The sequence below is a fragment of the Lampris incognitus genome, chromosome 16 (assembly GCF_029633865.1).
Source record: "Lampris incognitus isolate fLamInc1 chromosome 16, fLamInc1.hap2, whole genome shotgun sequence".
NCBI lineage: Eukaryota > Metazoa > Chordata > Actinopteri > Lampriformes > Lampridae > Lampris > Lampris incognitus.
Genome location: NC_079226.1, coordinates 4259921 through 4286829, shown reverse-complemented (window position 1 = coordinate 4286829; position 26909 = coordinate 4259921). Strand labels below are relative to the sequence as shown.

The 26909-nt window shown below is 47.7% G+C and overlaps 1 protein-coding gene across 1 annotated transcript in view; it reads right to left on the bottom strand.

Moving 5' to 3' along the window:
• Positions 1-26909, bottom strand: part of LOC130126676 (neuronal PAS domain-containing protein 3) — a 508822-nt gene that overhangs the window by 27605 nt on the left and 454308 nt on the right. Inside the window, exons 8-9 of the mRNA XM_056296287.1 lie at positions 25011-25204; positions 16945-17051 (exon numbers count right to left, since the gene is read on the bottom strand). Of these exons, the coding sequence (XP_056152262.1) occupies positions 16945-17051; positions 25011-25204 (301 nt within the window). The remainder of the gene's footprint in view (positions 1-16944; positions 17052-25010; positions 25205-26909) is intronic.

The following is a 26909-nucleotide window of genomic DNA, read 5'->3' as shown; positions in this document are numbered from 1 at the left end:
TAGACAGAGGGACTGAGCTGGGAAGGATGTGCAGCAGGTCAGGGTGATGGAGGATAGAGATGGAAATGTGCTGACAAGCGAGGAGAGTGTGCTGAGAAGGTGGGAGGAGTACTTTGAGGGGCTGATGAATGAAGAAAATGAGAGAGAGAGAAGGTTGGATGATGTGGGGATAGTGAATCACGAAGTGTGGTGGATTAGCAAGGAGGAAGTGAGGGCAGCTATGAAGAGGACGAAGAGTGGAAAGATGATTGGTCCAGATGACATACCTGTGGAGGCATGGATTTCTCCCAATTTAGTGGCCAGTCGATCCCTATTCTAGTTCAGACACCACCCCCGTACTGCATGCATTCTCCAACTGCATCTCTCTAGCCGGCAGTCTCGAAGGAGACGCCTCCCCACTTCCGTGACAAGGCGAATCCAGGCCGAACCACTGATGTTTCCGACACACACAGCGACGCATTCATGTGACAAACACAAGCCGACTCCGCCCTCCTCCCGAAGACAGTGTTTCCAATTATTGCTGCTTCATCGAGTCCGGCCATAGTCGGATCTGACGAGACCGAGGCGCGAACCCCGGTCCCCAGTGGGCAACTTCATTGACACAAAACTGATGCTTAGACCGCTACACCACCGCGGACCCCGGCAGTGGAGTTTTTAACTAGATTGTTTAACACAATCTTGGAAAGTGAGAGGATGCCTGAGGAGTGGAGAAGAAGCATACTGGTACCGATTTTCAAGAACAAGGGCGATGTGCAGAACTGTAGCAACTACAGAGGTATAAAGTTGATCAGCCACAGCATGAAGATGTGGGAAAGAGTAACAGAAGCTAGGCTAAGAGGAGGAGAGGTGATGATCAGCCACAGCATGAGATATGGGAAAGAGTAATAGAAGCTAGGTTAAGAGGAGAGGTGATGATCAGCGAGCAGCAGTATGGTTTCATGCCAGGAAAGAGCACCACAGATGTGATGTTTGCTTTGAGAATGTTGATGGAGGAGTATAGAGGAGGTCAGAAGGAGTTACATTGTGTCTTTGTGGATTTAGAGAAAGCATCTGACAGGGTGCCGAGAGAGGAGGTGTGGTATTGTATGAGGAAGTCGGGAGTGGCAGAGAAGTATGTAGGAGTGGTGCAAGATATGTATGAGGGACGTGTGACAGTGGTGAGGGGTGTGGTTGGAATGACAGATGGGTTCAAGGTGGAGGTGGGACTACATCAAGGATCGGCTCTGAGCCCTTTCTTGTTTGCAATGGCGATGGACAGGTTGACGGACAAGATCAGGCAGGAGTCTCCGTGGACTATGATGTTTGTGGATGACATTGTGATCTGTATTGAGAGTAGGGTGCAGGTGGAGGAGAGCCTGGAGAGGTGGAGGTATGCACTGGAGAGAAGAGGAATGAAAGTCAGTAGGAGCAAGACGGAATACCTATGCGTGAATAAGAGGGACAACAGTGGAATGGTGAGGATGCAAGGAGTGGAGGTGACGAAGGTGGATGAGTTTAAATACTGTCCAAAGTAACGGGGAGTGCAGAAGAGAGGTGAAGAAGAGAGTGCAGGCAGGGTGGAGTGGGTGGAGAAGAATGTCAGGAGTGATGTGTGACAGAAGGGTACCAGCAAGAGATGAAGGGAAGGTTTACAAGACAGTAGTGAGACCAGCTATGTTGTATGGTTTGGAGACCGTGGCACTGATGAAAAGACAGGAGGTGGAGGAGCTGGAGGTGGCAGAGATGAAGATGATAAGATTTTCACTGGGAGTGATGAAGAAGGACAGGATTAGGAAGGAGTCTATTAGAGGGACAGCTCAGGTTGGACGGTTTGGAGACAAAGCAAGAGAGACAAGATGGAGATGGTGTGGACATGTGTGGAGGAGAGATGCTGGGTATACTGGGAGAAGGATGCTGAATATGGAGCTGCCAGGGAAGAGGAGAAGAGGAAGGCCAAAGAGGAGGTTTATGGATGTGGTGAGGGAGGACATGCAGGTGGCTGGTGGAACAGAGGAAGATGCAGAGGACAGGAAGAGATGGAAACAGATGTTCCGCTGTGGCGCCCCCTAAAGGGAGCAGCCAAAAGTAGTAGTAGGTGGTGTTGTGTGAAAAGCCAGTGTGCTAGAATAATGCTCAGACGTTGCTCATGTGGACTACAGAAGCTTGTACCAGGAACTCCCTGCAGTTCATTCTGCTGATGTCAGGGGACGTATGTGTGAACATGCCTTCAGTTTGTATGTGTGACTCAGTGTGTGTATATGTGACTGTGTGTGTGTATATGTGACTGAGTGTGTATATGTGACTGTGTGTGTGTATATGTGACTGAGTGTGTGTATATGTGACTGTGTGTGTATGTGTGACTGAGTGTGTGTATATGTGGCTGAGTGTGTGTATATGTGACTGTGTGTGTATGTGTGACTGAGTGTGTGTATATGTGGCTGAGTGTGTGTATATGTGACTGTGTGTGTATGTGTGACTGAGTGTGTGTATATGTGACTGAGTGTGTGTATATGTGACTGAGTGTGTGTATATGTGACTGAGTGTGTGTATATGTGGCTGAGTGTGTGTATATGTGACTGTGTGTGTATGTGTGACTGAGTGTGTGTATATGTGACTGAGTGTGTGTATATGTGACTGAGTGTGTGTATATGTGACTGAGTGTGTGTATATGTGACTGAGTGTGTATATGTGACTGTGTGTGTATGTGTGACTGTGTGTGTATATGTGACTGAGTGTGTGTATATGTGACTGAGTGTGTATATGTGACTGTGTGTGTATGTGTGACTGAGTGTGTATGTGTGACTGAGTGTGTGTATATGTGACTGAGTGTGTGTATATGTGACTGAGTGTGTGTATATGTGACTGAGTGTGTGTATATGTGACTGTGTGTGTATGTGTGACTGAGTGTGTGTATATGTGACTGAGTGTGTGTATATGTGACTGAGTGTGTGTATATGTGACTGAGTGTGTGTATGTGTGACTGAGTGTGTGTATGTGTGACTGAGTGTGTGTATATGTGACTGAGTGTGTGTATATGTGACTGAGTGTGTGTATATGTGACTGAGTGTGTGTATATGTGACTGTGTGTGTATGTGTGACTGAGTGTGTGTGCATGCATTCATGTGTCTTTGGGGGTGTGTATGTGTTTGTTTCGTGAGTGTGTGTGTGTACATGTGATGTAGTGGGTGTGTGCATATGTGAGCATGGGCAGCATGACTGAGTGAGTGACTGTGTGCATCGACGTGTTTTGGGGTGAAATTGATGTGTAGCTGTTGTGTGTATGTGTGTGTGTGAGGTTTGAACAAAGCTGTATTAAATGTTTTAGAAGTTGTTTATATTTTCATGTCCAAAGTTGTGTCCCTCAAGGGCTCCTGTATGACACCTCTGCAGTGCCTTTGTGAGTACTGTCACAGGTGTGTGTGTGTGTGTGTGTGTGTGTGTGTGTGTGTGTGTAGACAGAAGAGAATGCCTTTAAGTGAGTGTTTCTTCATTAAAGGCATTGTGTGCTGGCTGCTCCAGGGGGACAGACTCTTCTAAAATACCCCCAGGCTCATGGTTCACTTCCTGCCAGGTTTCAACTCCGAGTAGTCTCCCTCTCTTTCTCTCTTGCTCTCTCTCTCTGTCTCCCTCTCTGTCTCCCCCTCTCTCTGTCTCCCTCTCTGTCTCCCCCTCTCTCTGTCTCCTTCTCTGTCTCTCTCCCTCTTTCTCGCTCCCTCTCTTGCTCTCCCTCTCTGTCTCCCCCTCTCTCTGTCTCCCCCTCTCTCTGTCTCCCTCTCTTGCTCTCTGTCTCGCTCCCTCTCTTGCTCTCTCTCTTGCTCTCTCTCTCTGTCTCCCCTCTCTCTGTCTCCCTCTCTTGCTCTCTCTCTTGCTCTCTCTCTCTGTCTCCCCTCTCTCTGTCTCCCTCTCTTGCTCTCTCTCTTGCTCTCTCTCTCTGGCTTGCTCTCTCTCTCTGTCTCCCCTCTCTCTGTCTCCCTCTCTTGCTCTCTCTCTTGCTCTCTCTCTCTGGCTTGCTCTCTCTCTCTGTCTCCCCCTCTCTCTGTCTCCCTCTCTTGCTCCCTCTCTTGCTCTCTCTCTCTGTCTCCCCCTCTCTCTGTCTCCCTCTCTCTCTGTCTCCCCCTCTCTGTCTCCCTCTCTTGCTCCCTCTCTTGCTCTCTCTCTCTCTGTCTCCCCCTCTCTCTGTCTCCCTCTCTCTCTGTCTCCCCCTCTCTCTGTCTCCCTCTCTTGCTCCCTCTCTTGCTCTCTCTCTCTGTCTCCCCCTCTCTCTGTCTCCCTCTCTTGCTCTCTCTCTCTGTCTCCCCCTCTCTCTGTCTCCCTCTCTGTCTCCCCCTCTCTCTGTCTCCCCCTCTCTCTGTCTCTCTCTCTTGCTCTCTCTCTCTCTTGCTCTCTCTCTCTCTGTCTCCCCCTCTCTCTGTCTCTCTCTCTCTTCCAAATATCCTCTTTTTTCTCCATCATCTATGGGAAACACGCCCCCTCTCTTTCTGTGAGGAAATCACATCTCTCTCAGGTCTCAATAACCATGTTTCCATCCAAGTGGTTTTGCTCGCCTTTTGTTGTTTTGAATAAAAAAAGCTTGATGGCAAATGGAAAATATAGAATAAAACCACCAAAATTCACATACGAGTTTCTGGTGTTCTTACCCAGTGCGTGTCTGTGCTGGCGCTGCAGTACAGACACATGACGGAGGACCCTTAAGTCTACATTCAGGGTTGTATTTGTTTAAAAATGTCTGGTGGAAACACCTGATTTATTTTCACACATGTATTAATTCTCTGGACATTTATCTGCAAGTTGGATGGAAACATTACTTATCTCTCTCTCACAACTCTATGTGTCTCTCGCTCTCTTTTCCTCTCTCTCTGTCTCTCTCCCCTGTCTCTCTCTCTTTTCCTCTCTCTCTGTCTCTCTCTCGCTTGTCTATCTCTCCCGTCTCTCCCTCTCTCCCGTCTCTCCCTCTCTCCCGTCTCTCCCTCTCTCCCGTCTCACTCTCTCTCTCGCCTGTCTCTCTCTGTCTGTCTATCTGTCTCTCTCACACACTTGTTCTCCCATCTCTCCTCACCTTTCCTTCCATCGGTCTGTCTGTCTCTGTCTCTGTCTCTGAGCGGAAGTGTGAGGGAGCAAGGAGTAGCAGCATGTTGCTTCGGTGTAAACGAGCTTCCAAAACGAGTTTTTTCTATCCGTCTTATCCTTTTTCATGTGCTTTTCTTGTCTTTTAGTGAGTTTTTTCGGTGAGAGACCCGAGTGGAGTTGTTTTATTTTTCGGTAGCCCTCAGCGGGACAGTATGGCTGCTGTGGGAGGTGGAGGAGCGGTGTTTGAAAAGTTGACACGCCGGCACGTGATTAAAGTGGCTCCGGTGGTCACATGCTGGGTGGAGGAGCGCCGCCTCACGGTAGGGGAACATGTGGGATATGGAAGCATCAAACCAGCATCCAGGATGAACAGTGCTGCGGTCATGTTTCTCGATAGTGGTGATAAAGCCAACCAGGAGGTGGACAGCGGTGTGGTGATTAAGGACACGTTGACTCCCGTTCTGCCGCTGGTTCCTCCTGCCACGAGAGTCACCATTTCTAATGCTCCCCCGGTCATGAGGGAGGCCGCTCTGCAGAAGGAGCTTGCAAGATATGGACGGCTAGTGTCCCCGATAAAAAGGGTCTCTTCCGGTTGCAAGTCTCCTCACTTGAGACACGTTGTGTCCCACAGGAGACGAGGCTTCATGGTTCTGAGAGATAACGCGGAGGATTTGGATCTGAAGCTGAAGTTCAGGATCGACGAGTTTGACTACATTGTGTTTGTTACATCCGGCATGATGAAATGTTTTGGCTGTGGGTCTGAGGGGCATTTTATAAGGTCTTGTCCCGACAGGAGTGAGGGTAGGTCTGATCCTCGTCGTCTCCCGATGCCGCCACGAAGACGGCGCTGCTGAGTCGGCACAGAGCAGACAGGAGGCCGGGGAGCGAGGGGCAGGAGAAATAGACCGGGTGGTGGAACAGAAAGAGACCGAGGCTGGAGAACACAAGGACAACAGACAGACTGAGCAGGTAGGAGAGGAAGGTGGCAGGTTGAGCAGGTTAAAAAAGGTGATCACGATGGGAAGGTGGCAGGACTTGAACAGGTGGAAGCTGATGGCCAGGATGAGCAGGTAGGAGAGGAAGGTGGGCAGGTTGAGCAGGTTAAAAAAGGTGATCACGATGGGAAGGTGACAGGACTTGAACAGGCGGAAGCTGATGACCAGGATGAGCAGGTAGGGGAGGAAGGTGGCAGGTTGAGCAGGTTAAAAAAGGTGATCACGATGGGAAGGTGACAGGACTTGAACAGGCGGAAGCTGATGACCAGGATGAGCAGGTAGGGGAGGAAGGTGGCAGGTTGAGCAGGTTAAAAAAGGTGATCACGATGGGAAGAAGACAGGACTTGAACAGGTGGAAGCTGATGGCCAGGGTGAGCAGGTAGGGGAGGATGAACAGAATAAAAGAGAGAATGGAAACAGTGAGAACAGGGAGAATAGCAAATTGGCAGGGCGAGATATGAATCGTGGTCGGAAGAAGCAAGTACAGCAGACTGCTGTTAGAGTGGCAGAGTCTGTAATTGAGGAAGAGGAAGAGATGCTGCAGGACGATGAAATAAAATCAAAACAGTATATTAAAAGGAAGGCCACAGAGGGTAGACAGGACCATTTAAAAGCAAAGAGGGGTTCAAAAGGTAAAAAGCCACCCTCCTCCTCTTCGTCTGAGGAGGACACAGAAGAAGTTAGTTTCCACTCCTCGTACACAGGTGGACACTGAAGGGAGCTGTGCTTTCCTGAAAATCAGGAAGTTTTTCCAGGTCACCAAGGGTTTGAGGGCGGTCAAGGTGGAAAACTACTTTCCAGACTTGCAGCTTTTTGTTGACTCAGTCGGACGTTTTATGAAAAACACAGGAGATCTGGAAGTAAACACATTTACTGACCAGGAAATCTCCAGACTGAGAAAACTTGTAGGGAAAGTAAAATGGCAACTCCTTGGTGATGTTTAAGGCGAGTTTGGTCGACGAGTGTGTTGCACTGGGCGACCTTCCTCTTACTGCTGCTGGAGGAGCCGCTGATTCATGGAGCCAGGCTGGATGTCCACGACCGGTGCTCTCCAGGACTTTCCCAGAAACTGGTTTCCACCAGGACCATCACCCTACAGCGCACAGTGGCTGCAGCAGGATCGGGACTCGACAACACCGAGGCGGTAGCTCAGCTGCTCAACATGAGGTCTAGGTGCCGCACAGGAGACTTTTTAAAGCTAGGAAGTAAAAAGCTGCCTGAAGAAGAAGAGCTGAAGATGATGAGGGCCTACCACAGGGGAGCAGAGCGTCCACACCCCAGAACTTGGGGTGGTAGTGTGCTTGGTGGGAGGTGGTGAAGATCTGGTTTTCTTCCTGTTTTATTTATTTGTTATGTACATTGTGTGAACACAACATCATTGCACGTTGTGCGTCTTAGGAGAGAGATCCTCCTCTGTTGCTCTCCCTGAGCTTTCTCCCAGTTTTTCCTCCCCGTTAAAGGTTTTTAGGGAGTTGTAGCTCGTCCGATGCGAGGGTCTCAGGACAGGATGTTGTGTTGCTGTAAAGCCCCTGAGGTGAATTTGTGTTTGTTATGCTGGCTGTTTTATTTTGAAGTTCTGTTTTTACAAATACTTGTTTAGACTACGCAATGTTTTTTTTTCCCCCTGAAACTTTTCTCTCTTTTTTTTGTATGAGCTGGATTATAAAGAGATGACTGTGTTTGAGTATCAGCTGTTGGACTGTAATGTATTCTGAATAAATTTACCTTAAAAAAACTCTCTCCCACTCTCTCTCTCTCTGTACCATCTCCCTCTCTGTCTCTTAAGGCTGGTGGTGAGAATGAGGACAGACTGACTGTGAGGTAAGACGGCTGTCAGCAGGTAATGATGAAGACTTACAGGCTTCACAGAGAGGATCAAACCCCAGGCCGCACTTAAAAAGAGCTTTTTTAAAGAACCAGAGAGCAGCGTAGCACTTTAAAACACCACTCAATCGATTCGCTAACTACCCCGGGCGGTTCTCCGGCAGGGGGCTGGGGGGAGGGGGGGTAATGGGGGGGGGGCAGAGATTCCCAATTAATAAGTCACCAATCAGAGTGGAACTGTATAATGTTGATATGGCTGGTGGAACACATGTAGGTAGTCAGCAGGGGTTACTAATCACTTGACCCATGTTAAAGATGTCATCTGTGGGAGCGCCTCTGTAGCCGAGTGGTTACAGAGCGTGTCACATGACCACATGGTCACAAATGTCACCGGTTCGATTCCAGCCATCGACCTTTGCTGTATGTCATACCTCTCTCTCTCTCTCTCTCTCTCTCTCTCTCTCTCTCTCTCTCTCTCTCTCTCTCTCTCTCTCTCCTCTGCCTCTCTGCTGTCATTATCTAATAAAAAAATAACCACCTGCAAAAAAAAGAAAAGAAGAAGATGAAATCTATGATTTTTTAATAGTGCCGTATTTGACACCATTTCCCACGGGTGTTTTCGGTGCAACAGCCATCCAGTGGATCAGCTTTCTCTGTGTGTTATGTGTCATCGGTGTAAGCGGGCTCCACCATTCCCGTCACATACTCAGATGAAATGGAGCCGCACAGGAAATGTGTCGAGTCTGTTACTACCTGAGAAGAAGAGGAACAGGAAGTAGCACTTCGAATGCGGAAGAGCTAGCGGGCGCTAAAATTCACGCTAAAATAGGTGCTAAAAATGAAATAATAGAATAAGAATAAAAAATGAAATAATAAAATAAAATACAATAGGCTAATAAAATAGGCGCTAAGATTCAAAGCATAAACATGGTGCAGCGTTTCATTAAGGCTGTAATTGATAAGGAGTTGTCCGGTGTTACCGTGTCAGATGACGTGTTGGTCAGTCTTCTCTCGCCAAAACATGAACACTACCTCTGGATTAGCGTCTGCTGTAGCGCGCAGTCAAGCTAACCATGATGGTGTTACACCAAAATCTGCTACCCATGAACACTGTGACCTGCACGTAAACGCGTTCAGAATGTTCTGGATCATTTTGAATGTAAATTTAGGCTTTGCAGTATGAAGACGACCATATGATCAACAATAATGTCAGGAATCACTGATTTATGACACATTAATACCGATCTTATAATACAATATGATATAAAGCCTTAATGAGTCACGAACATTAACATGTCTAAGCCCTTTATAATGTACCTTACATAAAAGTCCAACCAATAGGTAAATCAAACAAAACTTGAGGATCTGGAGGGTGGTAAAGGTATTTTGGTATTGTATGGTTGTTCTTGTTTTCACGCGACAATTTCAAGGTCAGAGAGGTCACAGAAACTCACCCAACATTCATACATATATATAACTTGACAGTGGTATCGGTGAATGACATCCTGAAGGGCGGCGGAGTGTTTGGTTATGCTAGTCGGGGGGCAGCAGCAACCGGGTCGGCATCATTGCACTTTGTCTCTGTGCCTTTAAGCCAAGCAGTGCTGCACAATTATGTGGAGGGCTGGCCTGAAATCAGCTTTCACACAACGACCGGCCGAGTTCATAAGCCGATGAATTACAACCCCCCGTCTTCAGAAGAAAGAGATTTCAGAGCAATCTCACCGCTCTCCCTTCGACTGTGAGGGGGGGGAAAAAAAGGTTGAGGGAGGCCCTGCCACTGCCCCGTAGACATCCATCTCTGAAAGCCTCCCTTTCAGAGGAGAAATTAATTTTGAAAGAAGAAGAATAAAATGTGCGGCTGGGGTGACTCGGGGTCCAGTATTAGACTACGGATGACTAAAACCAAGTCATTTATCCCTCTCGCTTTAGCGCGCCCCTCTCTGACCCCTCATCCAGACAGGAGACAGAGAGGAATAATCTCCTCTTACATTTCCCTTTCTTCTTCTTTTCTCCTTTTCCTTTTTTTAAGCACACCCTGACCCCTCCCCCCCCGCGCCAGATGACCCCGCTGGACCTCCGTAACACCACTTCCTGATTGCCGCTCTGGATGTTCAGAGCTCCGAAACTTTGGAGAGGTAATTGAAAAAGTTTGACGGCGGCTTCATCACAGGAGTACAGGGCATTTTTATCTAGTTAGCATTTTTACCTGGTTAGCATTTTTATCTAGTTAGCATTTTTATCTAGTTAGCATTTTTATCTGGTTAGCATTTTTATCTGGTTAGCCGTGTCACATTAAAGTCTCATATGTCACCACGGCGGATGTGTGAGAGTAAACAAGCATGAAACATTAAGAGTTATCACTTATTCGTTATGTATTTGTTTCTTTATGTTTGTGTTTCTATGTAGGCCAAATACAGCTTAAAGGAGTTGTGTTATGGGGTGTCAGGAGACAAGTCATATGTGTAGATCTTTGAGAGGCCCCGAGCCTCGTGTTTCCATTTGCCTGTTGTTCGGCAGAAAGCAGAACGTGTGTTGAACTGTCGACTTGCTAGAGTTAGTTGTCCCTACTGTATGCAGCAGTGTTTCTGTCGGTCGGTTGTCTTTACACGCCATGGGGCTGAACATGTTAGACTTCTGTGTGTTGCTGAACTATAAAGACGCTGAGCTCGTCGCTCCTCGGAGAGAGTCGGCTTCCTCTGACTTCTGTCAGGGTGTTTTTCTTCAATACGTTGTATACAATATAATTTAATCCTCAACCCAACAGTGTTTTGTGTAACTATTTCTGAGTTTTGAGTGTTTTGCAGGCAATTTCCATGACATAGTTGGAGGTCCTACCAAGATTCTAATCTGCTGAGCTTCTCTTGAGAAGACTGACCAGTCCACATACAGGACAGTCCTATGAGGCTGAAGAAGCTTGAGCCTATGAAAAGGTGTTTTTTTTTTACGCCTGAGGTCCATCCATTACCCAAACCAGGGATACTGGAGCCTATCCCAGCAGTCATTGGGCAGCAGGTGGGGAGACACCCCGGACGGGCCGCCAGACCATCACAGGGGCCAACACACGCACACACACACACACACACACACACACACACACACACACACACACACACACATTCACACCTAGGGACCATTTAGTACGGCCGATTCACCTGACCTACAGGTCTTTGGACTGTGGGAGGAAACCGGAGCCCCCGGAGGAAATCTGCGCAGACACGGGGAGAACATGCAAACTCCACACAGAGGACGACCCGGCACGACCCCCAAGGTTGGACTACCCCGGGGCTCGAACCCAGGACCTTCTTGCTGTGAGGCGACTGCGCTAACCACTGCACCACCGTGCCGCTGGAGATTTGTGATCTGAATATTTTATTTGGAAAAGGTTTTATGCCAGATGCCCTTCCTGACGCAACCATCCCAATTTATCTGGGTTTGGGACCGGCACTAAGAATGCACTGGCTCGTGGATCCTCAGTGGCTGGGTCTGCATGAAGGCTTCCAGATAAAGTCTTTAGATGTGGCCCTTTGTGGACCTTTGTGGACACCTGAGGTCATCTTTAAAAAGATGGGGCAACAGTAAGTGATCTATCAAATTTTGAAAGCCATTTCGTGGGTTATAGGCAATTAATTGGTGCATATTAATTATGTGGAAAGGCATTTTCTGGTCATTTCTTTCGAGGGGGCACGAGTCGTTCACACAGCAGTTGCAGTTGGGGGTGTCCGTTTGTGATGACGGTGTCACTGATTTGCTGATGATGTTTGTGTTGTGGGACGATATGTGTTGAATGTTAGGCATGCAGCTGTAACTAATTCTGATGGTGTTCCTATTGAATATCTCCCTCAGTTGATGGTCCGGGGTGAAGCACTTATCCAGGGAGTCCTCTACCAAGCTATGGTGACTCAAGGAAAGGGTATGTCCTTTCCTCGAGTAGCTTTATTGACAGCTGATGATGCTTATGGCATGAAACAGGCTTGTACTGTCTCATAAAGAATTTATTTGACTCACTGGGTTACTTTGCTCCTTATTTGTTGAGCACTTTCCCTACTATTGAGGGTTTCTTTTAAACACACACACACACACACACACACACACACACACACACACACACACACACATATATATATATATATATATAAAGATGGATGCAGAAAAAAACCCTAATGCATTGCAGTACAAGCCTGTTTTGTGCGTCACGCATTCATCAGCTGCCAGTGTGCTTACAAAACGACCCCACTGACAGGCTGCTTGTTACCACTGGAGCCATGATGAAGGCGTGTTACAGTACAAGTCTGTACCTACTGGAATAGTACTTTCCATCCCGTCAACAATACCAGCAAGGACTAGGGTTCGACACCTAGAGGGCTATGTCCTTTGATTACAATACACACACACACACACAACTGTAAGTGACTGTCCTATATACTGTACATATGTAATCAACCCCCTCACCCCCCCCCCCACCCCGGCCGGTGCTCTGGTGGTAGCGGGTAAGTCCAGGGCTTATACTCCTGCATAATATGTGGAGATCTTCGAGAGGCTGCGAGCCTAGTGTTTCCATTTGACGGTGTTTCTGCAGAAAGCAGAACTTGTGTTGAACTGTTGACCAGTTGTCGCTGCGGTATCCAGGAGTGTTTCTGTAGGCTGACTGTCTGTACCTGCCAGGGGCTGAACGTGTCAGACTTCTGCTGGTATCTTCTCTCCTCGGAGAGAGATGGCTTCCTTTGACTTCTGTGCCGGTGTGTTTCTCTACAATATATTGTGTACAGTATATTTTAACCCTCAACCCAGCAGTGTTTTGTGCAATTATTTCTGAATCTTGAGTGTTTGCAGGCAATCCTGACGACAGAAATGAGGAGGAGGAATGTGTTCACCTTCAGCAAGGAGCATGTCCAACAAGCAGACGGTGGATTTATCGTCACATGTACAGCTAACACAGCGTCTGTCCTAATAACAGAACTACTAAACCATGTTTTTCTACTTCCTGCTAACTAACATACACATTCTTTCTACTTCCTGTTAACTAACACAGACATGTTGTCAAGTCTTTTCATTTCAACTGCACACCCTGCACAACAAGTCAAGGAGGAGCAGTCTGTGTCTGTGTGTGTGTGTGCACATGAGTATGTGTGTTTGTGTGCATGTGTGTGTGAGTTTGTGTGTGTATGAGAGAGTGAGGGAGGGGGGGGAGCGAGAGAGAGTATGCGTGCTTGTATGTGTTTGTGAAGCAGGTAGTCAGAAGAAAACTTTGAAGCCACTATTGACATCATTGACATCACTGTGTGTTCAGATCTGCTGGACTTGTGTGTTGCTGTGATGAAACACACATGTTGCATTGCTGCTACAGGGCAAACTTAAGTCCATGGATGGATTATGGGTAAAAACAAGAGTTGAGAGTGGGGGCATCGCAAGAAGATTCACAATCATTAAACATCTGTTTTCACAAAATCTGTACAACAAAATTATGCAGAAGCTTTAAGGCTCTCACACACACACACACACACACACACACACACACACACACACACACACACACACACACACACACACACACACACACACACACACACACACACACACACACACACACACACACACACACACACAGCTCAGTTGGTAAGAATGTCGTCAACTTTCCATGCCGGAGATTGGCGGTTCAAACGCCAATTGGGACAAGTCTCCTGTAAGAGTCTGTGGCCTACAGTCCTAACGCTATACAAGCCAGCTACCACCTTGGCTACGAGTGAGTAACATGAATAGAATCATACAGTCTCGGACGTCACCCAAGTCAACAAGGTCTGTGTCAGGTTTTGGGGAACCGGGGCAACCTGATGAGAAATGAACTACTGGAACAACACATTCATGGACAAGGGCCGAGAATCTGGAATTGATGGAATGCTACTATAACAGCAGACCCCTAGAGAGGACTATATAAAGAGAATGTGGGAACTGTGGACTAGTAGGAGACCTACTTCCACACTGACTCAGAAGCAGCTAGTGGCTCAATGCTCAAACATCAATAGAAGGAAGCTACTGTCATGCCTTGAGATTGAGAGGATTCAACAGGATGACTATACAGTTCAGCACCCTGAATGGCCACACAGTAGGCAGGAGATACATGACGACAAACCCCAACCAGCTGAAACAATCCTACCAGCCATGACAGCTGAAGCTACTGGTTCAAATGAGAAACATGGCCAGACTAAAAACAGTCAACACTCGGGCATGGCTTCCACAACTCAGTGACAAAGTACCATCACAAAGCCTGTTTGCGGATGTGAACACAGCCTAACACATCTCAACTTCCACCACAATAGAGACCAATGAGCTTGTATATGCTTGGGTACAGGATTAAGAACACAGGTCACCAACATTACCCTCCATGGAAAAGAAGGCTGGAAGCCAAGATCAAAGCAGCACGTAGAGGTGTTAGCCTGTTAACAGAGGTGTGGAAAGGTGTGATGAAAGACAGGCCCTGGTTGAAGAAGCACAGCAAGCTGTCCATAAGTGATGCCCTGGAAACTGCCAAACAAAGGCTCACCGCTTTGGCCACCAGGCTGAAAAGATACACTAGAGAATTGAAGTGAAAAGAGTAAATGGCGTGTTTCTCACAGAACCATCTCAAGTGTACTCCCAGCTGCAGAGTAACAAGGGACACATCAGACCCACTCAGAGCACAGACTGAGCGATACTGGAAGGATATATGGTAAAAGGAGGCATCACACAACACTAGTGGCTAGTTGACCTAAAAGCAGACCACAGCAATATCCCAGAACAAGAACCAGTTATCATCACATTGGCCAACATCCAATGATGAGTCTCAAACATGAAGAGCTGGACTGCACCAGGGTCTGACAGGATTCACGCCTAGTGGCTGAAGAAGCTAAAGGCACTCTATGAACACCTGGCAACACAGATGAACCAGCTGTTAACGTCAGGTTCTCACCCTGACTGGCTAACACAGGGGAGAACAATACTGATGATGAAGGATCCCCACAAGGGTACAACACCTTCAAACTACCGGCCGATAACCTGCCTCTCCACAAAATGGAAGAACCTGTCAGGCATCATAGCAGCTAAGCTGAATGGGAACATGAGTCAGTACATGAGCGAAACTCAGAAAGGAATTGGGAACAACACCAGAGAGTCAAAGCATCAGCTACTGGTTGATAGAGCAGTCACCCAAGACTCTAAGACCAGATAGAGCAACCTGAGCACAGCCTGGATTGACAACAAGAAAGCCTACAATTTAATGCCCCACACCTGGTTACTGGAGTGCCTGGCACTATACAAAGCCAACAGGACACTAACAGCCTTCATCAAGAACTCATTGTGGCAGTGGAAAACAATACTAGAGGCCAACTCAAAGGCAATCACACAGGTAACTATCAAATGTGGCATAAACCAAGGTGATGCACTATCCCCACTGCTGTTCTGTATAGGCCTGAAGCCCCTCAGTCAGATCATCACAAAGAGTGGATATGGATACAGGTTCAGCAGTGGAGTTACCATCAGCCACCTCCTATACATGGATGACATCAAGCTGTGTGCTAGGAAAGAGAGAGACATTGACTTGCTGATCCACCTCACCAGGATCTACAGCGACGACATCGGGATGTCGTTTAGACTGGACAAGTGTGGTCAAATGGTGGCAGAAAGAAGAAAGGTTGTGAGGACTGAAGGGGTTGAATTACCAGATAGCAGGATAACAGACATTTAGGACAGTTACAAGTACCTGGATATTCCACAGGCAAATGTAAACTATAGAGAGGCAGCAAGGAGGTCAACTACAGCTGAACACCTCCAGAGAATGAGGCAGGTCCTGAGGAGCCAGTTCAATGGGAAGAATAAGATCTAAGCCATCAATATATGTGCACTACCACTCATCAGATACCCAGCTGGAATCATAAGCTGGCCAAAGGAGGAGATAAAGGCCACAGATATCAGGACATGGGAACTCCCCACAATCCATGGAGGGTTCCACCCGAAGTTCAGCAGCATGAGACCGTATGACAAGTGAAAAGACAAGCAAGGGTTAGTGAGTGTTAGAGCCACTATCGTGGATGAAACAAGGAACATCCACAAGTATGTGAAAAAGAGCCCCCCCCCCGGGATAGAGGCCTCACCCCCAGGATAAACTGCTGAGTGAAGGAAGAAGAAGAGGAGGTATCATGGAAGACCAAGCCCCTCCATGGCATGTACAATCGGCTGATAAAAGATGTGGCTGATATCGAGAAATCCTATCAGTGGCTAGAAATGGCTGGACTGAAGGACAGCACAGAGGCTCTGATCATAGCAGCACAAAAACAGGCATTCAGCACCAGATCGGTTGCAGCAGGGGTCTACCACACTAGACAAGACCCAAAATGCAGGCTGTGTAAAGAAATTCCTGAGACAGTCCAGCACTTAGTAGCAGGGTGTAAAATGCTAGCTGGGAAAGTGTACATTGAAAGGCATAATCAAGTGGCTGGGATAGTGCACAGGAATATCTCTACTAAATACAGACTGTAAGTCCTCAAGTCCAAATGGGAAACATTGTCAAAGGTGGTTCAGAATGACAGAGCTAAGATCCTGTGGGACTTCAAGTTCCAGACTGACAAGCAGGTGCTGGCTAATCAACCGGACATTGTGGTGGTCGACAAGGAACAGAAGACAGCAGTAGTGATCGATGTAGCAATCCCGAACGATGGCAATGTCAGGAAGTAAGAGCACAAGAAACTAGAGAAATACCAAAGACTGAGGGAAGAACTAAGCTAAGATACTGCGCAGAACCCTCAAACTCCCAGGCCTCTGGTAGAGGACCCGAGCTTGAGGAAGACACACACCACCCGAAAAAGGGTGAGAGGTTTATCTATCTATCTATCTATCTATGGATAGATATATATTATATAAGTGGTGAACTACATTCTTCTAAAAACCTAGCCAAACCAAAAGAAAAGAAAATTAGCCTGTCCAATCCTCACGTCGCTACTGCCACATCACATTCAACTGAACTAATGGTACATAATGATGTATGTAATGTTCATGAAGTTTCCTTTCGTAAAATAAAGTTAATCTATTCTGTAGTTGTAACACTCACGGTCCAGGTGACAATGTCTGATTCCCTCCACGTCTTCAGCGTGAATAAACTGGTAACACCGCTTCCCCACGATGTCCACAGGAGTCAGGTCCATGTAGTCGCTGATCCTACAAACAAACCCAAACAAACTATTAACATGATAAAGACTAGGGGTTTCACAGACAGGCTTGGGCCAGATTACTTTGAAATGTAGTTCCTGAATTCCAATTACATGGTTTTATTTTTTTTTTACTATCGTAAACCATTGGATTACAAAATGTAATAGAATCTGAATACACTAGGATTATTTTTGCATTACTTCAAAATCATTGAAAATATTGCACCTTACTTAAAAAAATGGACACAGCCACAAAAAACTGAGTTCAACAAATATTCTCTTTTCTCTTTACACACCTAAAACATTTTCAATGTAAATAAAATGCATTCTGCATATTCAGCATTTACAGTTGGTCATCTCAAATTAATCTTACAGAAACAGTACTGGCACAAACGCCAGGTAATAGACAGTCGCTGAGCCACTCAAGCTCTCCCTCCCCCGCCCCCTCACGTCTTGACGTCTCGACATAGCAAGTAGTACCAAATATTTTATTTAATGATTAGGTGTCGCTAAGATATACGTGCTGTACAAAATAGGGTAAGACTTGGTTATAGCATTTTTCAGTTTGCAAACGGTATCTTTATCCAATCTTATTCTCAGCTCACTGGCTTGTCCTTCACAAACGACCGTTCACATTTCACTAGTCAGTGAGCTGAACTGACCGTTCGGCTGTGTTTTAGTTCAGTGAACTCACACTATTCACGACAGCGAATGCAGTCACTGACCATTCAAACACAACCAAACATGCTGTCAACATGCTAATGACATATAGTCACTGATGATACAAATGAAACCAAACATGCTGTTGACTTCAGAATCAGAATCATGTTTATTGGCCATGCAGGTTTGCAAATACAGGCACTGAACCTATATGATCACCACGCTTCGGTTCACTTTGGTCGTTAGAGAGAAGACAAAAATGCCAGAAGAGCGCAGCTGTGCTACTGTTACTATAGATGTTACTATGTTACTATATCTGTTACTATAGATGTCACTATAGACGTTACTATATGTTACTATAGATGTCACTATAGACATTAATATGTTACTATAGATGGCACTATAGATGTTACTATAGATGATACTATAGGTGTTACTATGTATATTACTACAGATGTTACTATAGATGTCACTATAGATGTCACTATAGACGTTACTATATGTTACTATAGATGTCACTATAGATGTTACTATATATGTTACTATATATATTACTACAGATGTTACTATATATATTACTACAGATGTTACTATAGATGTCACTATAGACATTACTATATGTTACTATAGATGTCACTATAGACGTTACTATATGTTACTATAGATGGCACTATAGATGTTACTATAGATGATACTATAGATGTTACTATATATATTACTACAGATGTTACTATATATATGTTACTATAGATGCGCTACCTTGTTCCATTCATTACAGTTCTATTACAGTTCATTTTTTTTCATTCTTCACTGTGTCAGTAATTGGTAGAAACAATAATTGTATTTCTGAGTAACTTATGAGTTCTTTGCCAGGAAAGTTTCAGGAGGTGTCCGGGTGGCGTAGCGGTCTATTCCGTTGTCTACCAACACGGGGATCGCCGGTTCAAGTCCCCGTGTTACCTCCAGCCTAGCCGGGCGTCCCTACAGACACAATTGGCCGTGTCTGCGGGTTGGAAGCCGGATGTGGGTATGTGTCCTGGTCGCTGCACTAGCGCCTCCTCTGGTCAGTTGGGGCACCTGTTAAGGGGGGAGGGGGAACTGGGGGGAATAGCGTGATCCTCCCACATGCTACGTCCCCCTGGTGAAACTCCTCACTGTCAGGTGAAAAGAAGCAGCTGGTGAGTCCACATGTATCGGAGGAGGCATGTGGTAGTCTGCAGCCCTCCCAGGATCAGCGGGGGGGAGCAGCGACCGAGACGGCTCAGAAGAATGGGGTAATTGGCCAGGTACAATTGGGGAGAAAAAGGGGGAAAAATTCTAAAAAGAAAAAGAAAAAAAGAAAAGTTTGAGTACTATACTGTTAAGCCTACTGTTGTTATACCTGCTGTTACGGCTCTCTCGTTAAAAGTGTTGTTGTTATAACAGAAATAAGCGTGTTTTGTATCTCTGTTTGACTCTTGTTGGGTTCAGGTTGTAAAACCTTATAGACTTAGGCTAACAGCTGATGGAATCTGGAACTGCAGTTGGCCCGCCCACCGCGCGAATACTGAGAAATGACAATCAAAAAATTATAAATAAATATAAATCTTATAAATATAAATATGAATCTTACATTTGTTGGTTAGTATGTGGTTTCTGTTTCACAGCACTTAGGGCGTTGTCTCGGATTCGGAGCCAGTTATAATGAGCGTTTAGGTAGGTCTATAATTCATCCATGATAAGAAAAATTGTCACAAGTTTTGATTATGTCACGAGAAGTGAATAGATAGGCCCTCGTTCAACCAAATCCCTTGGGATTATAATTTGGAAAATGTTTTTTATTAACAAATAACACAAACGATACTGTGGAATCACAGAATCCTTAACAATGAATGACTTCAATTAAATCGAAAGACACGCGTTGCACTGCTATGTCGTCCATCTCAGTCGAGAATGGAGAACTAATGTCTGGCTGAGTCCTTCCCGAGTCATGTCCCCCCCCCCCCCCCCCCACCGCCGCTGTCCCCGAAGCTCTGGATATTCACTGTTGATTAGCACCGAAGTGCCAGAACCCAGAAAATGGCATTTAGGACAGCCCTCATTTTATCTGTGAGACTTTGATCACTGCGACTCTGTAACTGGTTAATACTGTGGCGTTGGCGGTTCCCCAGCAGGGATTTCAAACACACGGTAACGAGGAGACAGAGGGACCATTGAACCCGAAGGCCAGATTTATTGCCCTCTGATAACAGGCTACACTCAGGTTGGGAGGAGCGCCGAAAACAGCAAAAGCCCCAAAGCAGGAAACCCCCAAAACAAAACTAAAACTCTCTCACTCTCTGCGTGGAACCAGTCTCTCCTCCTCCTCCCAGGGGCCTGCAATGCAATGCGGTCTCGGGTAACTCGCAAAGCCCTCGATGAGGATTTCCTCCGCTGCGACAGCACTCTCCAGGGCATCCTGCAAGCTTTCCGGGCTCATCAACCCCAGTTGTTGGCAAAAACCCGCGAATGACGGCCTCCTTAGCGGGGACCAGTTTGGGAAGCCCTTAGAGGCAAGATAACATAGTTGTGCAGTAAAAACACCAAGTTTCTCCCCCGGGGCACAGACTCTCTCATTAAACCTCCGCCGCATAATGACTCCCGGATCACCTGTCTAATGCTTGGGCTATGGCTTTGGGATTATTCAGCCCGGCCACAGTGGTGTTCAACAACACTTTTCTCACTCCCCCCAAACAGCTGCTGCTAACTGGCCTGCACCCTCAGCTGGAGACCAACGATTGGCTGCTGCAACAATCTCAAACTGAGCCCAGTGCCAGAAATCCCAGGAAGTTAACTCAGTTCTTCTGGGCACAATGTTTAGTGGGAGAAACGTTTGATCGCTCATCTAAGTGTCTTTGTCAGTCTCAGCTGACTGCAGGTATCCCCACCCTCATGAGGGGCCTATATGAGCCCGCTACATCTCCCAGGAGGTAAGGCCATCCTACCACGCTCTTCATGGCAGGCTGGAGATGGTGCTGCACTGATCGTGGGAGTGCTCAAATTACTCAGAGCAGTGGTTATAGTGGATGTGAGGGAGGTAACTATCTCTTCCTGGTTTACAGAGCTCAGGGGCTGTTGTAGGTGGCTATGGGTATGGACGGGAGCCTATCCCAGCAGTCATTGGGCGGTAGGCGGGGAGACACCCTGGACAGGCCACCAGGCCATCACACAGGGCCCATACACACACACACACACACACACACACACACACACACACACACACACACAGTACGGCCAATTCACCTGACCAACATGTCTTTGGACTCTGGGAGGGAACCAGAGCACCTGGAGGAAACCCACGCAGACACGGGGAGAACATGCAAACTCCACACAGAGGACGACCCCCAAGGTTGGACAACCCCGGGGCTCGAACCCAGGACCTTTTTGCTGCGAGGCGTCCGCACTAACCACTGCGCCACCCTCTCTCCCTTACCCGAAAATAACAAAAGCCCACAAGCAGGAAACTGCCAAAACAAAACTAAAGCTCTCTCGCTCTCCATGAGAAATTAGTCTCTCCTCCTTCTCCCGGTAGCCCCCCCCCCATATAATAACCAATGATCTAATAACTAAACTGGGTCCACTCCTCCCCCCAGAAATCCCCCAAGACTACAAGTCTCCCCCACAGCAGGATCGCTACAGTATGTTCCAGAGGATGACTCCATCCACATCTGTATCATAGCAGGATCGCTACAGTATGTTCCACAGGACGACTCCGTCCACATCTGTATCATAGCAGGATCGCTACAGTATGTTCCAGAGAATGACTCCGTCCACATCTGTATCGTAGCAGGATTGCTACAGTATGTTCCAGAGGATGACTCCATCCAAATCTGTATCATAGCAGGATCGCTAAAGTATGTTCCAGAGGATGACTCCGTCCACATCTATACCGTAGCAGGATCGCTACAGTATGTTCCAGAGGATGACTCCGTCCACATCTGTATCATAGTAGGATCGCTACAGTATGTTCCAGAGGATGACTCCATCCACATCTGTACTGTAGCAGGATCGCTACAGTATGTTCCAGAGGATGACTCCATCCACATCTGTACTGTAGCAGGATCGCTACAGTATGTTCCAGAGGATGACTCCATCCACATCTATACCGTAGCAGGATCGCTACAGAATGTTCCAGAGGATGACTCCATCCACATCTGTATCATAGTAGGATCGCTACAGTATGTTCCAGAGGATGACTCCATCCACATCTGTACCGTAGCAGGATCGCTACAGTATGTTCCAGAGGATGACTCTGTCCACATCTGTATCATAGTAGGATCGCTACAGTATGTTCCAGAGGATGACTCCGCCCACATCTGTACTGTAGCAGGATCGCTACAGTATGTTCCAGAGGATGACTCCATCCACATCTGTATCATAGCAGGATTGCTAAAGTATGTTCCAGAGGATGACTCCGTCCACATCTGTATCATAGTAGGATCGCTACAGTATGTTCCAGAGGATGACTCCATCCACATCTGTACCGTAGCAGGATCGCTACAGTATGTTCCAGAGGATGACTCCGTCCACATCTGTATCATAGTAGGATCGCTACAGTATGTTCCAGAGGATGACTCCATCCACATCTGTACCGTAGCAGGATCGCTACAGTATGTTCCAGAGGATGACTCCACCCACATCTGTACTGTGGGATTACAGTGATTCTGATTCGGACTCGAGTTCATAACAAAACAACAACAATAAACCCAAAACAAAACCCTCTCCAACTGAAGGCTGGACATCATGGCCAGGCCGTCTATCGTACAGGTGCAGAACACCGAGTTTAAAAGTTTTTATTTGAAATAAATTCAGCACAGGACAGACGGAACAACATCCCTCCATCACCCTGGTCCAGGGGTGACTAGTATCTGGTAGGAAGGTACCAGCACACGGCGTTCTTTTGAAAACCCGCCGTGGCGTCCTCTCATTTCCTCAGAGGCTCATCCTGAAAGTGGAGCCGTAATGGGACCGCCTCGTGTCTCCCCGTACACCTCCTATCGCTCCACGTACAACATCACCTCCCTCGCTTCATGTCCCTTTGCCAGAAAGCAATCTGTCTAGTATTGCTTTTTTCTTGTTCTTAAAAAAAAAAGATGAAAAAGTGGAGGGGGGTTATTTCGGATATATATTGCCCCTCCTCCTCTTCGCTCCTCGGCGATGGTGAACACCTGAAACCAGATCCTAATGCATGTCTGAAAAGCCGAGGCGGGGAGAAATAGATCCATCAGCCACACACGTCCCTGTTACAGCAGGCGGGCTCGGGACACGTTCCTTCATGAATAACAAGGCGTGACGGAGGACACTCTTCGTTTTCTTGTGGGCTTTTTATTCCCTCTCTTTTCAAGCCCTTGGTCAAAATGTGTAAGAATGAAGCAATTTACACAATAATACTTAAGTGTCTCACACGCTGGTGGTCAGAACGTGTGGCTTCAAATAGACTCTCATGAAGCCTTTTACTGACTGAAACCGAAGGTCACCCGAGGCGTCTCCATGGTGACGTCTTCACTGTAATCACCCGACATGACCTGTACACACGTGTCTGTTGAAACTAGGAACCTGGTCTACGACTCAAATGTGTCCTGAGAGAGGCCAGAGCCGGGAACATGTTACACAACCTATGGACAAACAGTGTTGCTCTGTGGCTGCCGGTCCCCCTGTGGGCTTGGTGATCCTCTGGGGCTGCTGGTCCCCCTGTGGGGCTGCTGGTCCCCCTGTGGGGCTGCTGGTCCGCCTGTGGGGCTGCTGGTCCCCCTGTGGGCTCGGTGCTCCTCTGGGGCTGTTGGTCCCCCTCTGGGCTCGGTGCTCCTCTGGGGCTGCTGGTCCCCCTGTGGGGCTCGGTGCTCCTCTGGGGCTGTTGGTCCCCCTCTGGGCTCGGTGCTCCTCTGGGGCTGCTGGTCCCCCTGTGGGCTCAGTGCTCCTCTGGGGCTGCTGGTCCCCCTGTGGGCTCGGTGCTCCTCTGGGGCTGCTGGTCCCCTGTGGGCTCGGTGCTCCTCTGGGGCTGCTGGTCCTCCTGTGGGCTCGGTGCTCCTCTGGGGCTGCTGGTCCCCCTGTGGGCTCGGTGCTCCTCTGGGGCTGCTGGTCCCCCTGTGGGCTCAGTGCTCCTCTGGGGCTGCTGGTCCCCCTGTGGGCTCGGTGCTCCTCTGGGGCTGCTGGTCCCCCTGTGGGCTCGGTGCTCCTCTGGGGCTGTTGGTCCCCCTGTGGGCTCGGTGCTCCTCTGGGGCTGTTGGTCCCCCTGTGGGCTCGGTGCTCCTCTGGGGCTGTTGGTCCCCCTGTGGGCTCGGTGCTCCTCTGGGGCTGTTGGTCCCCCTGTGGGCTCGGTGCTCCTCTGGGGCTGCTGGTCCCCCTGTGGGCTCGGTGCTCCTCTGGGGCTGTTGGTCCCCCTGTGGGCTCGGTGCTCCTCTGGGGCTGCTGGTCCCCCTGTGGGCTCGGTGCTCCTCTGGGGCTGCTGGTCCCCCTGTGGGCTCGGTGCTCCTGCTGTTCTCTTGGTCGTGGGGTGTCTGCACGACTTCAGAGCCTCTCTGCTGCCCTGAGGCACCAAGATAAGTTGCAGATCTCACACACCAGAATTTCTTTTTGGATTTTTCTCCCCGGTTGTACCTGGCCAATTAGTCCACTCTTCCAAGCCTCCCCGGTCTCTGCTCCACTCCCTCTGCTGATCCGGGGAGGGCTGCAGACTACCACATGCCTCCTCCCATACATGTGGAGTCACCGGCCGCTTCTTTTCACCTGACAGTGAGGAGTTTCACCAGGGGGACGTAGCGCGTGGGAGGATCACGCTATTCCCCCCAGTTCCCCATGTGTGTGTGAGCTGTAATCATCCAGCGAAAGTTTTCCAGTAAACTCACCGTCAGTTCAGGTGGATTGGTTCCTGAGATTTCAAAGACTAAAAAACGCTTTTTCTAAAATCCAAGTTTTAGACCTGACCTTGTAAGGAAGTGATTAAAAGTAAAGGCTCAGTTGTCTCTGTGTGGAAGACAGTTTATCTTTTGGACTGGGTTAATTAGCCTTGAACTAAATCAGCGAGAATTTCCCTCTGCAGTGTTTCTGTAATTTAACTTTTCCCCCCCATGTAACTTTTCAAACTTCTACATTGGATTTGAAGACTCAGTGTTACCATGACTGCTAAGTAACGAGTATTTCTCCATGTCTCTAAAGTTGGTGATGATCTTTTCATCAAGAACCACTTTTTGAAACCTTTTTCTCTCTGGTTCTAAAAGCTCTCCAGGCCTGGAGGTGAATCCAGCTCCCTTCCTGCCGGCGCCCTCAGACCGTTCACCGCGGCGAGGCTTACCTGTTCTCGCAGTAGACGATGTTGAGGTCCATGTTGACGCGGGTGACAAACATCTGGCAGTCGATTCGGACCTCGTTGATGGTGGGCGGTGGCAGGGCGTGTGCTACCACCACCATCCCCATGATCTGGTTGGGAACGGAGCGGGAATGGGTCAGCGCCATCCGGATCCTGAGGCGTCCCGTGACGTGGATCACCTGACCAAGAGGAAAGATAAGAGACACAGAGAAAGTGTGAGACAGAAAGAGAAGGGTCAAAGGTCAGACAGGGTCAGAGAAAAGCTCACAGTACACCACCTGATGATTTAATCAATGTATTATTGTCCCACGTGTACTGTTGCTCTGGATGAGAATATCACCCACATACCCACAGTGCTGTGTTCTTTCACTCATACATGGTCTTTACCCACCCACCCACCCATCCATCCATCCATCCATCCATCCACCCACCCATCAGCTACAGCAGTGGTTTTAAAACTATGGGTCATGACCCCAGGTGGGTCATAGGATGTCCACAATAAAACAGTTTGTTTGGAGACGGATGAAAAGATTCACATTTATTTTCTTTTTTGTGGGCAGATGGTTTTTAATTCAAATTTAAAAGAAAGCAAAGAAGATCATTTTCAGACTTTTTGAGTCAATGCGAACAATGCAGTAACTTAAACGTATTCCAAACACAGTCACCCAAATGATACTGGTCCCAGTACATTGGAATGGTTTGGCCTGTCGATGGGAGAACAACTCCCTCCACCTGCCAGCTGGAGTTACCGTTTCCGCTGCGAGGTTTCCAGTTTAAACGTTCATGTGAATTCCTATTCTAAGAGTTGGTTAGACCGAGAGCCGAAAGAAAACTGCTGGAAAGAAGCGAAAGAGAGAACTAAAATCCAATTACAACGATAGTCTCATTTATACACACTTTCACCAAACTGACAGAACGAGAGCAGGTGGAGGGAGGAGCAGGTGGAGGGAGGAGAGAGGAGAGGAAAGATGGAGAGAGAGATGGAGGGGTGTTAATTATCACGCGCTTTAACGTCCTGTGCTGGGCTGTCTGTCTCTCAGGCTGACATGACCTCACATGTCCTGCTGCTTCTATGCTGCCGACACGGCTTTCTCCCAGTACGGGTTATACTGCAGTCTGGCCACACATCACAACCTCGGCAAGATTTTGAGAAAGAAACTGGCATTTAATTTTTGTAAAGAACATTGTTCTAATGTCTTCATATGTGCTACATTGTAGCAGGAGATGTTCCTGTGTCTCCACCTGTCTGGGTGGACCAGAGAAGACAGCCTGTCAGTCCGTCCACACAGACAGACTGACAGACTGTCTTCTCTGGGCAGCAGGTCTGTCTGGGTGGACCAGTCTCTGTGGCCCGGCTGAGAGCACCGAGTGGTTTACAAACCAAGAGCAGGGGATCTGCAGTGGAGGGTGACTCATGGGGCTTTGGCCACTATTTTTCCCCACAGGGTGGATCCTAATATGGGGGTGGGTTGCCCTTTCTGTAGAACACCTGAAACTTTTTCATGTTTTTATTGAGTCACGAAACCAGAGTCAAATTCCATGTGTGTGCAAACCTACATAGCCAACAAACCTGATCCTGACTCACTCTAACATGGTCGCTCAGACATTCACATCCAGCCAAAAAACAGAGGAGTTGAATTTGGCAGCAAAGGGACTCATGAATAAAGGAAGTTCACTCAATATTTCAAACAGAAAAAAGTTGGGGGAAGAAAATAAAAGGTGGAAAATAATTTCTAAAACTCCATTTAAAAATGTGACCCAAATGGTTTTCATCCATTCAACCTGTCCGCCGACATTAAACAAGACGAAACAATTCTAACATACTGTAGTGAATTCGGGGGAGGCGGGAATTGCTGCAGCGGAGACACGAACCCGGGTCTCCCT